The 16,428-nt window shown below is 39.6% G+C and overlaps 2 protein-coding genes across 7 annotated transcripts; one reads left to right on the top strand and one right to left on the bottom strand.

Annotated features, from left to right (window-relative positions):
• Positions 1-23: 23 nt before the first annotated feature.
• Positions 24-5,588, top strand: alkbh6 (alkB homolog 6). Of its 3 annotated transcripts, none has more exons than XM_023834135.2 (6): positions 24-161; positions 855-923; positions 1,659-1,719; positions 2,916-3,067; positions 4,015-4,113; positions 5,063-5,588. In XM_023834135.2, the coding sequence occupies exons 1-6, from the start codon at positions 108-110 to the stop codon at positions 5,324-5,326; spliced, it is 699 nt and encodes a 232-aa protein (XP_023689903.1). In that variant the 5' UTR covers positions 24-107; the 3' UTR covers positions 5,327-5,588. The 3 variants fall into 3 exon arrangements, with proteins under 3 accessions (XP_023689903.1, XP_023689902.1, XP_023689904.1); XM_023834134.2 differs by having other exon boundaries at positions 5,060-5,588; XM_023834136.2 differs by lacking the exon at positions 855-923 and having other exon boundaries at positions 5,060-5,588.
• A 1,556-nt stretch (positions 5,589-7,144) lies between these two features.
• ftr84 (finTRIM family, member 84) lies at positions 7,145-10,976 on the bottom strand. Of its 4 annotated transcripts, none has more exons than XM_023834124.1 (7): positions 10,355-10,976; positions 9,957-10,052; positions 9,598-9,831; positions 9,255-9,411; positions 9,092-9,148; positions 8,897-8,950; positions 7,145-8,697 (listed from the first exon to the last, which is right to left on the bottom strand). In XM_023834124.1, the coding sequence occupies exons 1-7, from the start codon at positions 10,925-10,927 to the stop codon at positions 8,153-8,155; spliced, it is 1,716 nt and encodes a 571-aa protein (XP_023689892.1). In that variant the 5' UTR covers positions 10,928-10,976; the 3' UTR covers positions 7,145-8,152. The 4 variants fall into 4 exon arrangements, with proteins under 4 accessions (XP_023689892.1, XP_023689894.1, XP_023689893.1 ...); XM_023834126.1 differs by having other exon boundaries at positions 7,145-8,592; XM_023834125.1 differs by lacking the exon at positions 9,092-9,148.
• Positions 10,977-16,428: the final 5,452 nt, after the last annotated feature.

The following is a 16,428-nucleotide window of genomic DNA, read 5'->3' as shown; positions in this document are numbered from 1 at the left end:
CACTATCTAGTAAAACTGATTTTCAGTTATATAATTGTTTGCGGTATGGCTGCTTGATAACTGATAATCTGGTTTTTACAATTTCATAGGGCTTACTGAATGGCAATATGGAGAAACCTGGGGAAATTGTCAAGCAACTTGAAACTTTTGTAGTTAAAGAGGTATTTTATCCGCTCTCTGCATTTCTGAAAATTACGACGTCTATCATGTATTATGTGTGTCTGTATGTAACTGTCATCAGTGTTGCAATGTTGCTTTGCACGACAATGTCTGTGATTTGAACGTAGCGTTTTAGAAAATGAAATGGTGACGTGACTTGTGTATTCGAGCATTTCACAAGATTTCTGTTTGGTTATGCAGTTTTCACTTCAAGACTTGTGTAGATTAGTGATTGTAAACTTCGGTTTCGAGAAGGCGTAAGTGCACGTTTTATCATAACTCTCCTCACTCACCTGCTTCATTTATTTTATTTTCATTATTTTATAATTATTTATTTTATTGTATTTGTGTGTGTGTGTGTGTGTGTGTGTGTGTGGGGGTGTGTGTGTGTAATGATTAGTTGATTTCGCACTTGCAATGTTACATTTAAATAAGAAGGATGAGGAGTATTTGGATTTAGATGCTCAAGAAAGATGCATGTAGGTATCATCTCGGTAGCATTACTATTTTAGCCAGGGCATGTGAACAATCCGTTTACCGGGACGATTCTCATTTTAAGATTAACTTTGAAGTATTAATTAAGGTATATATCTTTATAATAGCTAAATAACTATGCTGTCCAGTGGCAACCAACGTTTAATTATTAGTTTTGTTAAGTTTAGGAATGTTCAGGATTTGACTTTTGTTTTTCCAAGGCGCCTTCTACTGCTTATTATGTTCCTGAATTCATAAGCAAGGATGAAGAAGCATACCTTCTACAGCAAGTAATTTTCTCATATATTAATGAATATAGTTCCTTTGTAACCTGATGATTGTATTATGTTAGCAGTATTACTAATATTTATCCGCAGGTAAAGTTTGAAAATTTCTCAGGTTAGATTTGTTGTCAGAATGTTTTATTTTGATACCAAATAAAGATGAAAACATTCATATAATTATCTGTAAAAGATTTTGAGATCTGGCTCTTGGGGTACCCCCTGATCTGGTGAGTCAGGACCTCACTGTAAAATTCCAGAAGAGGAACTGATCAATTGTGGAATGTAACTGTCAACTGAATCTACTGAGAAAGCAGGAGCTTTATTGTGGTACCTGCTTTACTGGAGTTTTTTTGCAGGCTTCTGTGAGAAAATTGAGGGTGGAGTTCACCAATATTTTTGTTTGAACCATTGTAAAATGGTTGTATTTCATTGTGGTTTTTCAAATAAATGACAACAAAGCAATGGTTGGCAAAAAGAGTAAGAAATATCCTCTATAAAAAAATATTATTACATATAATTTATTAAAATAATTAATGTGACATTTATGGGCATAGAAAAAAGTTGAATATGAAGCATTTTGGGCTGCTGTTTGCACTTTCCACTTGTCAATGTGCTTACCTGCCGGAGCCTATTAGTAATGTGACAGTGCTTTTGATCTGAGTCTCCTAAATTCAGGCTGTATTAAAATTGATGTTTTAAGTTGATATATATTGGTCCTTGAAATGTTTTTCTTTGTTGAAGGTATACAAAGCCCCAAAACCAAAGTGGACCCAGCTTTCTGGCCGGCGACTTCAGAATTGGGGTATAACGACATTTAAATCAGCCGCGTTTGTTATACTATGTATATAGCTATTGTAGCCAACCTTGTATTCTGTTTTAAAAGCCTTAATTTTAGCTTTGCTTGACAGTTTAAAATGAAAAACTAATGAAAATGACCAAAGTAAATATAAGTTAACAGCTATGCAAGTTCAGTTAAATGAAATTGTCCTTTTTATCATTATATCTTATATAATTAATATTGGGATGAATTGTGGTTGGATATTTATATTTTATATTTTACAAATAAATACTAGAAGTGAATATAAATTGTTAAAAATGGTGATTTTGTTCTGGGTTTAGAATATGTTAATGATTACATTTTAGTTTAAGTACAATATGGGCAATACAACATGTCATTAAACCATATGCTATTGCAGTACAGTCAGACCTCGGACATTTGCGAGGTTAGGTATGTCCGTCGCGAATGAGGAGGATTCGTGGATGTTTGGTAGAGTCACTAAGAATGGTAATATATGCTTATTTCTATAGTTTAAACCCTAAATTTGACCCCAGTCATACTTCCAAAACACTTTAATTTCATTTAAAAGTTAGCTCAATACATTACCTTTTAAAAAAAAACGTTTGATGTAAAAATACTAAAATAGAGTACAGTATCGCCTTACAGATATTTGTCACACTAGCACATTTACAGTACAGTATACTAATGTTACCCCTAATAATTCATCGTACACGCCATAGGCTGCCGTTTTCTTTTGCATTCACAGTAAGGTAAAATGAGTAAATGAACGGGACTGTAAACTTATTGACAGAAGTCATATACATAACCAGGGTACAATTCAATAAAATCCGTAAAGGAAACATGTACTGTACGTACAGGGTACAGGTATTCAATCAATCAAAAATTATGTAAAGATGTACAGAAAAAATAAGTTCGGTTCCAATGAAATCATGATGCGCGAATGCACGAGGGCTGACTGTATAGGTAAATACATGTAAAGGTATACAGTATATACATATCTACCCTAATTTTGATGACTGGATTAAAAAAATCTTATTGAACGTGCACTTAATTCATTAGAGAAGAGTGAAATCTTAGCCTCTTACTCCCAGTAATGTCAATTTATTTGCATTGCAAACTGCTACAATTGTTTCTGTATGTTTGTTGTCATCCCTTTGCACGTAAAGTGTAGCCATACAGATGAGTGTCTGTATTTGCAGGTGGCCTGCCCCATCCTAATGGGATGCTTTCTGAGAAACTGCCCAGCTGGCTTGAGAAATACACTGAAAAGATTTCTGCCCTTGGAGTATTTTCTGGGAAAACTGCCAATCATGTCTTGGTGAATGAATACAAACCAGGTGAAGGAATTATGGTATGGAATTATTAATTTCTCTTGCAATAATATAAATACTAATTTTGTTATGCTAGGGCCTAATGGACTGAAATTGTAGTTTGAGCTGTGGAAATTGCTTGTTTATAAATGTTTGACGTGCTTTTTAAACATGAATGTTCAGAAGTAGAGCTTGAGAGAGTTATGTAGACTCATGAAGAGTTTTCTGTAATTTCTGCCTGTTCATTAAGTTGATGCTGTATGTGACAGGCATGTAAATGTCGGATAGGCTGCAGGCAGCATACAAAGATTCCAAATCGGGAAGTTTATTATCATGTGTATTACAAACAAATAAAATTGGTTCTGATTCTCATCACCGCCTTCCATATTTTCTTATTTAAAAACTTGCTTAGAAGTAACCTCCTTCAAAATTAAAAAAATAAATAAAAATTCTGTTTCAGTTGTAGTAATAAGATGCATTGGTTGTCTGGCTGCCCCTCTAATGAGCCCTTCTACATATATCTAGTGCCAAATCCTCTTTGAGACTTCTGTCTCAACTTAATGAGAGTTGTGGTAAAATAATTCTTGCAAATTTTGAATACCTGAAAATATTGCTGCGAGGAGTATTCATGGGTGTAACAACCCCCCAGCAGCCATCAGGAATTAATAGACCTATAAATATTTACTGCAGATATATCTATACAGTGATTAGCACAGATCAGTCATGTGACCAAATGTGCAGTTCTCCTACAATGGACTATTCTCTAAAAGCAGAATATCCTTGTATATAAAATACTACCGTAATTACAGCTAAATGGACACAAAGTGTGACGAAAAACAATTTGAACATGACATGACAATCTGACCGTTGTGTCTCACTTATTTTCTAACGAGATGTGTTTTTGTCCCATAGCACCTGTGTTTAAAAGTGCATATAGGTAGTGCGACAGATAAGTGCTTTGTTGATGTTTTTGTGTTTTCTTTCTCAGCCACATGAGGATGGGCCGCTCTACCACCCCACAGTGACTACTATTAACCTGGGGTCTCATACTCTCTTAGATTTCTACCATCCAATAGACAATTCACAGGTAAACACACAATACTTTTTTCCTCGTTCACTTTCCGAGCTGTACTACATGTGAATGTAACTGCATACGGAGATTCCTAGTCTTGAACAAATTGTAACCATAAGTACTATTAAATATGAGACCTGTATAGCACTTGCCATTTGCCTCATTCTTTTTGAATGAATTTATTGATTGGGCTCTTTTACTCAGAAACTTACCTGAAAACAGAACTGCTTAACATTTCTTCCACATTTTGAGGCCATAATGGGTAGAATCTAAGGTAAATTTTATAAGACCGGATGGTTGTATGTAAAAACAGACTTTATTACTGCCAATATTAGTACCAAAAGCACCATCTGATTACTGTAAACAGATCTGGTCCCCAGGGAACTGTGCTGAATTTGAGAGATGAAGTACTTGCGTGAACCTTGTCTGTATGTCTTTGAAGAATATTTACATTTAGTTACGTAACTGTACTGTTATGCAAATGAGCTTACAACTTGCATATTTATATTGTTAGATAACTGAACCAAATCAGGTTAAATGTATCAGTCAAGGGCGTTATGGTCCATTCTCTCCTGGGACTGCAACCAAAAAACTTCAAAGTCAGTAATCCCTGTATTACCAGCTACAATATTGTTTTTAAATGCCCTTCATCTTATTAGTGTTTACATTATACTTAAGGACACAGGTTATTACAGGAGTAGTGAAAAGCAGAGGACAACTAAATGTGTCGTGTAAAGATTTACCATGAGTTTTTGTACAATAATGTTGTGTGACATTTGGTTAGTTCTTGAGTTCTACCCCAGGAGAAAAACAATCCATAAATAGTGTTTTAATATGCATTGAAATATTAATGGCTTGTCAAATGAGCATCATGCATTATGTCCCATTGAATGCATTCTGTGGGTTAGATTTCATGGATTTAGGAATTGTGGTTGTTCAGTCTGTCTTCCTGTTTCAACAGCAGGATGTTCCCCAAACTGAAAAGAGCCGCTACCTACTGTCTCTGCTGGTGGAGCCCCGGAGCCTTCTGGTTCTTCAGCATGACATGTATAAGTACTTTCTTCATGGCATCCAGGGTGTGAATCAGGACATCCTAACTGACAGGGTAGCTAATCTGTCAGCAACAAATGCTTCTATGGGAGACTGCTTGACTCGGAGCACCCGTGTGTCATTGACGATACGGCATGTTCCTAAAGTTCTAAGAACCACTGTGCAACTGGGCAAATAAGGTCCAGTGGGGCTCCCACAAGTGTAATTTGATTGTTAGAATTTTCCAAGTTCAAATCAAGCTTTTAATATTGCTAGTACTTGAGGGAGGGATAAAGCACATGTATATTTGCACAATGTTCCGTTGAGATTTTGCTTTTATTGTTTATAATACAACACATACAGGAAGTGGCAGTATTATGTAAACAGTAACGCTGTGTTCATTTTGTTGTGTGTTGTATTTGGAGTTTAAAAAAATAAAAAAGGCGTTCAGTTAAACATAACAGGTGTACAAGCCATGCAGAGCTTTCCACTTCCTTTCTTCAGTAAAGGGAGAAGGGTCTGCATCCTTAGTCATTTTGGAAGTGTAGCTTAAAGAAACTGCATGATACTTACTTTACCACCTAGAGTCACAGAGCCAGCCATGCTTTATGGAAATTTCATTTTTAACAGTCGCAAAATAGCTAACAAAAATGATGGTATGATGATATTCACAAGGGGAAGTTCTAATCCTGCAAGAACTTCAGTAAGATTCATGTATACTGCTCCTCTCATCCTTTACCCCCCATAATTAAGCCATTCTTTTATTTAAATGTTAATTTTGACGAAGTGGCACGCAACCTAATGCCTTGTAAAAGGAAAGAAAACTACAACATGCTTTACAGTATCTTTGTCTAATATTTCAGCTTTCCAAATTGCAAAAATGGCATTTTTGGAACTCTTACACCTAGGTTACCTGGGTTCAGTCATTATCAATGTCACTAATGAAGAGTGGGGGTGTGTATGGGTGACGAGCCTCATAAATCCTGTGCCACCAGAACAAAACATCCCGCCTGTCATCTCATCTCTCAACGTTTTCTAGCCCCAGAACTTGGTGGCTGTCAGCATGATGACAGCTGGCAGGATCCAGCAGGGAATCCATGCTAATGAAAGTATCTGAAGGTTATTTTTTTAACTGACTGCTGTAATGTGGAGAAACACCAATAAATGTATGTTGAGAGTGGTGGTGGCTGAGCAGGTCAGACCAGTTCTTTCTGTTGAAGACCACAAACTCTGTTTTATTCCATGGGATGCCCCAGATTTTCCCAAGTCAGCTGAAACGTGAAATCCATCCCGCGTGTCCCTGGTCTGCTCTGGAGCGTCCCTAAGACACCCAAACTACATTTGCTGGCTTCTCTAGATCCAAAGGGGCATCGGCTCGTTCTTGAGGTTGCTACAGACCCCCTAGCTCCCCACACCCTGCCACCGAGCTTGGGAATCCTGCAGAGAAATCTCATTTTGGCCGCTTATACTCATAATTTTGCATTGGCTAATATATTTTTCTCAGATTGTTTATTATTTTGGTGCACGTAGTGGATTTTTTGTTGCATTTTTACTCACATTTGTATGTGCATAATGTATTTAAATTGATATATTCCTCTGCTATTTATTACAGTTAATATTAGTAATATTGCTACTTATTTGCAAATTGGTATTATCCTCACAGTGTCCACTTTGTGAGGTACACCTGCGTAGTACCAGCTAGTGTCTCCTAATGAGTGATGAGTTGTAGAGCCTTTCTGCACGTAGCTCATTAACTGAGCAATTCATTGCACACTTGTGTATATTGTGTACATTTAAAGTGTATTTCAAGTACTTAAAATTTTGTGAATACAAAGACCGGTAAAAGATCCACACTGAAATCAAATGTAGCATTCATAGGTGACTCTAGGCATTTCTGCCAGGGGGACTGTGAGACTGTGAGACAATCCAGCCAGTCATTCATAATAATAAGATAAATTAGTCAAATAAACAAATTATTATGCATTGATATGACTTACACAAGCCACATTTTCAAATATAACTTTACAATATAATTCAGTTTTATTGAATTTAATATATTCAAATAGCATTTCATTTCACCAGTAGGAGGTACAGTTGCCCCTTGGGAAAATTGTTTATGCTATTATCCAAAATGCCTGAGTCATTGTAAGACTGATATCTTGCTGTGATTTTCTTAAGGTTTTATGGGTGTTGCATCTCAGACAAACTACATTAAAATGTTAAACTTGTATGAACTGTGTAAATGTTATAAGGTAAGATTTTGTCTAGACTGCATGAGAACTTTGTGGTTGCTATGGTAGTCGTGTAACATATCCTGGGCATGACGGGGCCAGAAGTGGAACTAAAAGGATGTAGGTTGTGTGTCACTACTGCAAATTTATTAACAACAGGCTGGAATCAGTGTGAAATTGGTGAAGGGGTAAGTGATTAGTTGTCGTTGTTGACACATTATAGCACAACAAAACACATACTCTGCATTTAACTCATATGTCACATGGGTGACATAGCAGGGGACAGCTAATTCAGTGCCCAGGGAGCAGTACCTTGCTGGTCAGGGATTCAAACCAACAATATTTTAATGACAAGTGCTCATCCCTACCTATTAGGTCACCACTGCCACCTACTCAGTTATATTGTGCTGTGGGATTTACAAATACACAAAAACTAAACAAACTACAGGGATACTCAAATAACAAAAATGACCCATGGTGAACCTCAAGTCCTAATAGTAAAACCCTCCGCCCAGACAGAGCCAGGACTCAAATGCCCAAACGAGGAGGTGTGTGGCTACAATGCTAGCTACTGTGTTGCCCCATGGCTTAAGATATTTCGCACACATATAAATATAAATCAATTAATTAGTTTAATGATATTGTGTTGTTTCCACCTTAGACTTCAGACATGGACTTCGTACGATGTCAGTGACGTTGAGGGATACTGACCCATGCTGACAACGTTGTCCAACATACAAGGCTGGAGGGTCATCTCCACGTGCATCCACTTTATTTGTGTCTTGTTACTTTGGTCAGTGGAGATTGGAAAAACTGTCCCTCAAGTGGCAAATGGAGACAGTAGAACCAACACCAAACCCTGCATATAATGGCTCGGTGAACTTTGCCTGAAACTTGTAAATAAGTTCCATGGACTGAGACACAGCATAAAATGCCAGAGAGCCACCTCGGTGATCTAAGTAGACTCCAACCCTTGCAGCATGTGAAGAGCAAGGGAGATCTTTGTCCAGTTTGTTGTGCCACACAGAATAGCCAGTGTCAGAGCACAGCATACTCCAAGATTTGTCGTTGTAACCAAGAAGGCTGGAAGAATTTTTCCCCTTGCGATTGATGCTTTTGTACGCCACACCAATGGAGAACTCTCCACTCCACTGCACCTCCCAGTAATAACGGGATCCGCTTAGTGCCTCTCTGCAAAGCACCTGAGAGAAACCATCAAAGCGCTCCGGATGATCTGCATAAAACAGGGCAGTTTTCTTTCTCGTCACTTTCTGGTTACCATCTGATAACATTAGTTCCTTATAGGCTGTGTTGGGGTCTAAGGTGAGTTGACAGGAATCTAATAAAATAAATAAATAAATAAACATTTCACAAAGGACAACATAGTACTACAATTCAATTCTGCCTGTCAAAATCACGCTTCAGTGACATACCACAAGTACTGCAGACAATAATTTAGCTGCTTTCAAAATTTTCATTTTTTTTATGTTTAATATATTTGCACCAGTAAATATACACATTTTTTTTCCAAAACTCACATTTTAAGAAGTCCTCTCTGGTTTTGGGTTCTTGAAGGTCAACTCTTGATGGAACTTCAAAATAAATGTATAAAAAGTACTTATATGATATGATAGCTTGTATTATGACGAATTCCCTTTTTAAAGTTTAGAGTTTGTTTTTTTATTAGGTGTTTTGCATTTGAAATTTTTGCAGCATGCATAACAGAACCTTACCTTTGAAATGTTTATCTCCAGTCCTGGATAACAGTATGTAAATTGGAGTTTCATTGACTGCAAATTTGATTTTTATAAAACAATAAAAAAAATGTCATTCAAAATACCAGTTTTCCTGTGGTTAAGTATATTTCGGGCAGTCAAGCATCAAATTTTCTCTCACCTGTTTTGGAGATTTTGTTTAGTTCTTTTTTGCAGATATCTTCTAGGTGGTCTTTCATGCCGGTCACGTTTTTGGTGACGTCCCTGAAGGAGAACTCTGGGTTAATGACCACCTTCGGGACTATTGGCTCAGGTGGAACACACAATGTGGGAAAATTCTGGAAGAAAAGAGCACACAGCTCATGAAAGGTATCGGCTGTACAACACGTGGAAATCTTTGTAATGTCAGCCTGACACCAGTAGTGAAATAAAACTCCAAAACAGGCACCAGAAAACCAGGACATACAGTGACGTTATTATTTATGATATACAGAAGAACTGAAATCATTTCACTAAACGCACACCTGCAGAAAGTGGATGCTGTCCTCAGTGTCCAGTATGTGCCTCAGGTCTGCATCTCTCTGCTGAAGTTCCATAATCTCCATCTCCAAGCGCTCCATGTAGCCTTGTGCCTGTGTCATGCACGCTTGCTCGGTGGACTCGATCAGGCAGGTGATCTCAGAATGCCAGCGCTCCACTGCTTGTATCATCTCCGTGAAGATCTTATCGCTGTCTGCCATGGCTCTCTGGCCGTGACCCTGTCAGACAAAGGAACGACATAGGTTATAGGTGGCTGGTCACGCCGATGGCAAAGAGCATCTTAGTAACTTGATGCCTCATTGAAGTTTTTGTAAGATATAAACATGCTCAAGGTCCAGCTTACTTTAAGTGTTTCTACGTTGTGTTTAAGCTCCTGAAGTTCCTTCATCCTCTCCTGAATGACATTCTGTACATCGTTTTGAGTCACAATCAATGCTTTCTACAGCCACACAACACAGAGAAAAGCATAATTTATAAATGGTTAAAATATATCATTGCTGAACTTCATTCTTCTTAGAAATATGCAAATAAATCAGTACGATAAAATATATTCACACTATTTGCTATGATGTTCTTCCTTTAAGAACTATATTCTAACTAAAATGCTACTAATTTACATTTGGCATTTTTTTAAATCACACTAGCAGATTAATATGCCAAATGCCATTAAGAATGCATCATGGCTTAATTTCCATTCTCAGTAAATAATTGCTTAATCATAGCCAATCAGAAGATCCTTGCCTGTTTTTCAGCTCGCTCCTCTTCAGCAGAGACAATGTTGTGACTGCGGTGCTCTCGCACAGTGCAGAGAACGCAGATGCACATTTGGTCCGAACGGCAGAAAAGCTCAAACCCCTTTTCATGTTGAGGGCATATCTTGCGGTCCAGGTGTCCCATCTCATCGACTAACTTGTGCCTCTTGAAGGTGGCTGATTCGTAGTGGGGCTTGATGTGAACCTCACAGTAATAAGCCAAACACATCAGGCATGACTTGATGGCCTTGTTTCGGTGACCCGTGCAGAAATCACAGAGGGTGTCTTGCTGGAGGGCCGGAAAGCTTGGCTGCTCTGGCCAGTTTCGGCAATCCTGTCCTGAATTAGTGACGTACTGCTGCAACGCAGGCCGTGGAGTGAATGTCGCCCTGCACTGGGGGCAACTGTACACTCCTACATGGTCAGCCTGATCCCAGTACAGTTTAATGCAATCCAGGCAGAAAGTGTCTCCACAGGGGATGTTGACAGGGTCCCGGAGAACGTCCATGCAAAGGGGGCAGCTGTAGCTCTCAGGACGAACGAAATACCCCGAACCAGCCATGTCTATGCGAGTTATAAGGAGTCACTACAAGCCACTAAACAGCGGTGGTTTTGCTTCTGCTCCCTCTTATTTAAAAAAAATATTCAGTGTTATTATATAAACAAGATGAATGATGGATTGAACTTATTCAGCAGAAGTAAGGGATTTTCTCACAAAACAAGCATGACATTGTTTGTAGCTGGTTTCCATTATGTGGGTTTGAGAATCACAATGGGAATAGTTTATTTTGGAAACTGACAATGGCCAAAACCAGTTTTCCTTCTGAGAAGTATGGGAAAACCATTTTAACATTTCAACATAAACATGAACCGGTAACATGCTTGACGGGGCACATATATTGTATTATACTATTACTTATGTGTTAATTAACCACAAACTAAGTCTTATATCTGTAAATTCTTTAAACCTTTGTGAACTACTGAAGGATCTACTAAGGAACTACTGAAGGAATAAATCATGAATAACACCGATCTCATGCTTGTTCTTATGTCAAGTATCAACTATATTTGTCCATGATTTGTTCATAATTTGTACTTCACTAGTAACTGAGTTATTAAGTATTTGTGCCCCGTCAAGTAAAGTGTTACCAAATTGTATTACTTGTTGTATGAACCATAAGAAATGTTGGCTATTCAAATACGTGGTACCACAAGCTACTGTAAACACCAAGTGTGTTTTGGAAATTCAAATACTGTTTGTGTTACTTGTGGTGTTATAACCTTTATTGCAATACTACAAAGTGCTTTGTTAATCAGCTGCTGAAGCTGAACAGATTCAAAGACTCTAAGGCAAACACCAGTTATTTATATCAGCTACTTTGCTCCTCACATGTTTTTGCACAGTGATAGAATGAGCAAGGTCAATTCAACCTAAGGAACTGAGCCCAGTTACACAGCTATAACTTATATCTGTTATTTGTCCACATCAGATTTAAGACTCTTACATGCACTTATATTACATGCAAGGCTGTGAGACAACTACATGTGAAGTCTTCAGACCATGTGGCCTGTTGTTTGTGTCGTCTTTTTGTTATTTCACAACAACTCGTCACAGTTCAGTCTCCTTAGTTGTTGTAAAGGAGAATTCCAGCTCAGACAGAGGGGACCGGAGATGACATTTATTGTGGGCAATACCACCATTTGCAGGTCAGAATTCTCTTTTGCACTTTTAATACATGAATGTATGCACCACCCATATAGCAAAAGGCTTAATAATATAACTGCCATGATCATTAAAATCCCAGAGGAGAAAATATTATTATCCCCAAACTGAGGGAAACATAGAAGACAAGTCCAGAAGTGCACATCACTGGGGGTATGGAGTTGGTGTCCTTGGCAAGGACTCTATTGGCAGCTTCTTCTTCCAGGTGCTGCTAACTTCCTGCAGTGACTGGCATGGACCCAGATATTTCGTCCTTCCACTCGTACTGCTGTTGCTGTCATCAGAAGCACCTGATACAGTCTCCTGTCCCCGGGGCTTGTGCCAGTGCTCAGGTCATTTTTCAAGGCATCACCACCTGGTTTGTAGGGGGTATCTGTTACAGGAGCTGGCCTTTCACCTGTGAAAAGATGCTCTTCAGAGTACTGTGATTGTAAGCAATCCTCTCATCATCCATGGCTGCCAGTGTCAACTAATTTTATTATTTTATCTTCTGATAGAATAGAATAGAATTCTTTTATTGCCATTATAGGGACCCGCCCACAGGCCAAACGGTAGAATCCAGTTGGGTAGCCGAAGGCACCGAATGCGTGTTGGCCTATCCGAGTGCCTCTGAAAAGTTACTTACCTTTTTTGGCAAAATCTACTAATCTGGCTCCAAAATAATTAATGAATCGTTTAGAATATTTTACGTATGATCTATAAATAATTTGTGCTGTCCAGATTACTTCTGGGATCCCGGGTAGCGACCCCCCAGGCAGACACATGGTCCAGTCCCACCTTTCAGAAATGGCCATCCATCTGCCGCAGCCAGGTGTTACGTGGGCGTCCCCTCGGCCTGAACCAGCCGCTCAGGTCCTCCTGCGAGCCGGATCACCCTCAGGGAAATGCGCCACATGGCCGTAGTGCCGTAACTGACGCTCCCTCACAATGCAGGTAATGTGCCTCATACACACAAAGTCAAACCAGCGGTACCCAAGGATTCTCCGAAGAGACATAGTACTGAAGCAGTCTAATCTTCGTCTCAGGTCACTGGATAGCGTCCATGTCTCAGGACTCTAAAGACTTGGACCTTCGTCCTCTTGCAAACATATCAGGAGCCACACACCCCTTTCCAGCGACCTCATGACCCCCCATGCTCTTCCAATCCATCTGCTGACTTCATAGGAGGAGTCACCAGAGACATGAATGTCGCTGCCGAGGTAAATAAATCTTTCGACAAGGTTGACATTCTCCCCGCAGACAGACACACTACTGATGGCTGTGCCTAAGAAGTCATTATGTGCTGTACGTTGTACTACTTTTACAAAGGAGATGCATGCTATTCCCTGTGGGCTATGGTGTTATCCAAAGGCAGACAACACCACCTTATGGTGCTGGAGGGTGGCAACAACGCGACCTCTGCTGTGCTCCAAGTTTCTTCTGTTACTTCCGGGTCAAATCCCGGGGGGATGCTGTCGCGCATGTGCAGAGCGCCTAGGCTAGTTTGAGTCTGATTGAACATATACATGCAAGAGTATATTGACTCCCAACCGCATCTGGACTTGTTAGTCTGCCCTTGAGAAAATCAATTTAGTACAATTTCAATTGGACCAGCATTTTTACCTGTATTTTAAAAGTCGGTTTTTGTCAGTTTAACACAATAATTCAATTTCCTCTAACGTCATGTAAACATACTGAATGTCAGCTTAGTCAGCCAGTCAGGTCCAGTGACGCAGTCTAACTGAATATAGCTCCTCAGAGGCTCAGTCCATACTCACTGCAGTCTAACTTGGGCACTCGCTAAAGATAATAGACGGTAGTGGTCCTGACAAACTCGACTCAGAGGCTGCACAATAGTTTTTTACATAACAACCGAGATCTCAACTTATCTAGTCAAATGGCAATCTGAAAACCTAGAGTCGCTCACTGTTAGTGCATTATGCCCTTACCCCACACTCTAACGTAATCTAGGTCCCGGTCAAGACAGTATGCCCAATCTATCCAGAATGCACTGGAGTTAGCACCTTCAGATAATCAAGAAGTAATCAAAGCAAAGATTATTTACAAGTTATAAAATCCAACAAGATATAGAGATCCATCTAATCAAAGTCTAATTTATGTGGCCTCATCGTTCTGTAACTACTTCACATTAATCACAAGTATTACAGAATCACAATGGTACACAATGGTAGATCTGGCTACAGATCCTTTCACACAGCACAATGCAGGAGCTCTGATTACAGAGTGTCTCCTCGATAAACGCTACACATGGTGAGTATGCTAATCACACCAGCCATGTGGGGGGTTCTGGCTACAGAATATCCCCCTGACTTATGGACCCTCCTTTAAGTACCAAAGCAAGCAGTGGGTTTTCTTTGAAGTTGGTGATATACCAATCTCTTACCAGATGTTTTGGTTATTGTTTTACTTCAGGGTTGAGATATCCTTGTAATCAGTATACTTGAGGGTCATTGGACAGTCAGGTAAGTCATTGGACAGACAGCCTCATCAGAGCTGAACTGACGGTTTCCTCCAGGGAGGAAGGGTTAGGGTTAGGGTTAGGGTTAGGGATGAAGCGCAGGCCCAAAGGAATCCAGGGTCACAGAGTTCTATGAGGCTAGCGGCCTTACATCATTGCCAATGCTATGTCATTCCAGTGAAAATCCAGAAAAAACAAAGTAAAGAAACTAATAAATAAATATGTGGTGTATAAACAAATAATGTATAGATACGTATGCATCAAGAATTTTCCAAGGATAAAAACGTCTGACGTGACCATGAGATCCAATGATTTTCTGTGCAGTGTTGATGATTTACCTTAGTGGTTTCTTGTCAGCAGCAGAACAACTGGTAAAGCATTCAATTAAATTCATTTCAATTCAATTCAATCTTATTTATATAGCACTTTTAACAACAGTCATTGTCACAAAACAGTTCACATATAAGTGGCCCGAACCCCCACCAAGCAAGCCTGAGGCGACAGTGGCAAGGAAAAACTCCCTCTAGCAGGAAGAAACCTTGAGTGTAATACCATTGATACAGTAAGTCAGGATATATGAGAATGCCGAAGAAAGTAATAGCCATATTAATTATTGAGATATAAGAAATTATAGTTACAGGGTGTGGAACCACTGGATCAAAAGTATGGACAGCAGCATTCACTAATCATAGATCCTGAACAAACCACTATGGACCATTGTCTTTCCTCATGGGATCACAGTGTTAAAAAGCAAATAAGGGGACATTTGCATTCCTCTCAGAACATTTGCTCCCCTTTCAACCAGGGGGGCATCACTCGAGAATCTATTTATGCACTCCATCCAACAAGGACGATAAGCAGGGGGGCATTACTTGAGAATCTATTTATGCACTCAGTCCAACAAGAACGATAAGGCATTTGGAGCCAAGGTCCCTTGGGATAGCTGTTTACATATCACTTGTTTAACCTGAATTACTGTTAAATGTGGGATCCTGTACATTTGTGCAGATGGAGACCACCATTGCTCATCATTCTTTTCCGCTACTTCCTCTAGTGCCTTCAGACAGATACATAAGTCCTTCCAGCTCATAGCTCTATCATAAGCAATTGATACACGAGGGACTGGCCCTTCTACTGCATAAATAAGTTTCTGCTTCTCATTTAAATGAATCCTCTCACACACACAACGTTCCCCTCTATAAATAGAACCTACGCTCACTATGACTCACCACAAGGGCCAGCGCACCAGTGGTCTTCAAATAAGGCTGAGGTCCATCAGGACTAAAAAAAAGCAATGCAATGCAGACTGGAGGGGGCGAGAGAGAGCCCTTTTGGTTGGGCATTGTATCATACTCCTCATCCCATTCTAAACTCCCATGACTCAGGCAGTATACAGCAATGTGCCCTGGTCTCCAACAATGCTAGAACACCAAACTTCGGCCCCCACCCCTTCTAGCCCTACAGCCTCCCGCCTACCTCTACCAAACCCCCCAATGCTGCCACACTTCCACTACGTACCTGGGCCTCCACCATCTTGGTAAAATGTAAGCTGTACCCATTCCAGCTTATTTTCCTGTTTTTTCTCTTGATATGCTTCTTGTCGTTCAGCAAGGCCATCTCCAGAAGTTCATGCACCAAATGTAATTGCGAAATACTGTGATTGTCGTGAAGTGACAACAGCCCAGATTCCTCCGGTCCTTGCTTTGCCATGGAGAAAAAGCCCGGATCAGTCCTTCTGGGGTCCATACTGTGACATTATGTTCCACTGGCCCCTTCATTGGGGTCAGACCTTGGTTGATCTTAATCTATACTACCTGTTAGCTGCTGGCATTTCAGCATTGAAGGGAAACATTACCACTTTGTCACACTTTTCTGTTCAGTC

The sequence above is a fragment of the Paramormyrops kingsleyae genome, chromosome 18, assembly GCF_048594095.1.
Source record: "Paramormyrops kingsleyae isolate MSU_618 chromosome 18, PKINGS_0.4, whole genome shotgun sequence".
NCBI classification, from domain to species: domain Eukaryota; kingdom Metazoa; phylum Chordata; class Actinopteri; order Osteoglossiformes; family Mormyridae; genus Paramormyrops; species Paramormyrops kingsleyae.
The sequence above is the reverse complement of the archived record's forward strand: the minus strand, read 5'-3'. Positions and strand labels throughout refer to the sequence as shown.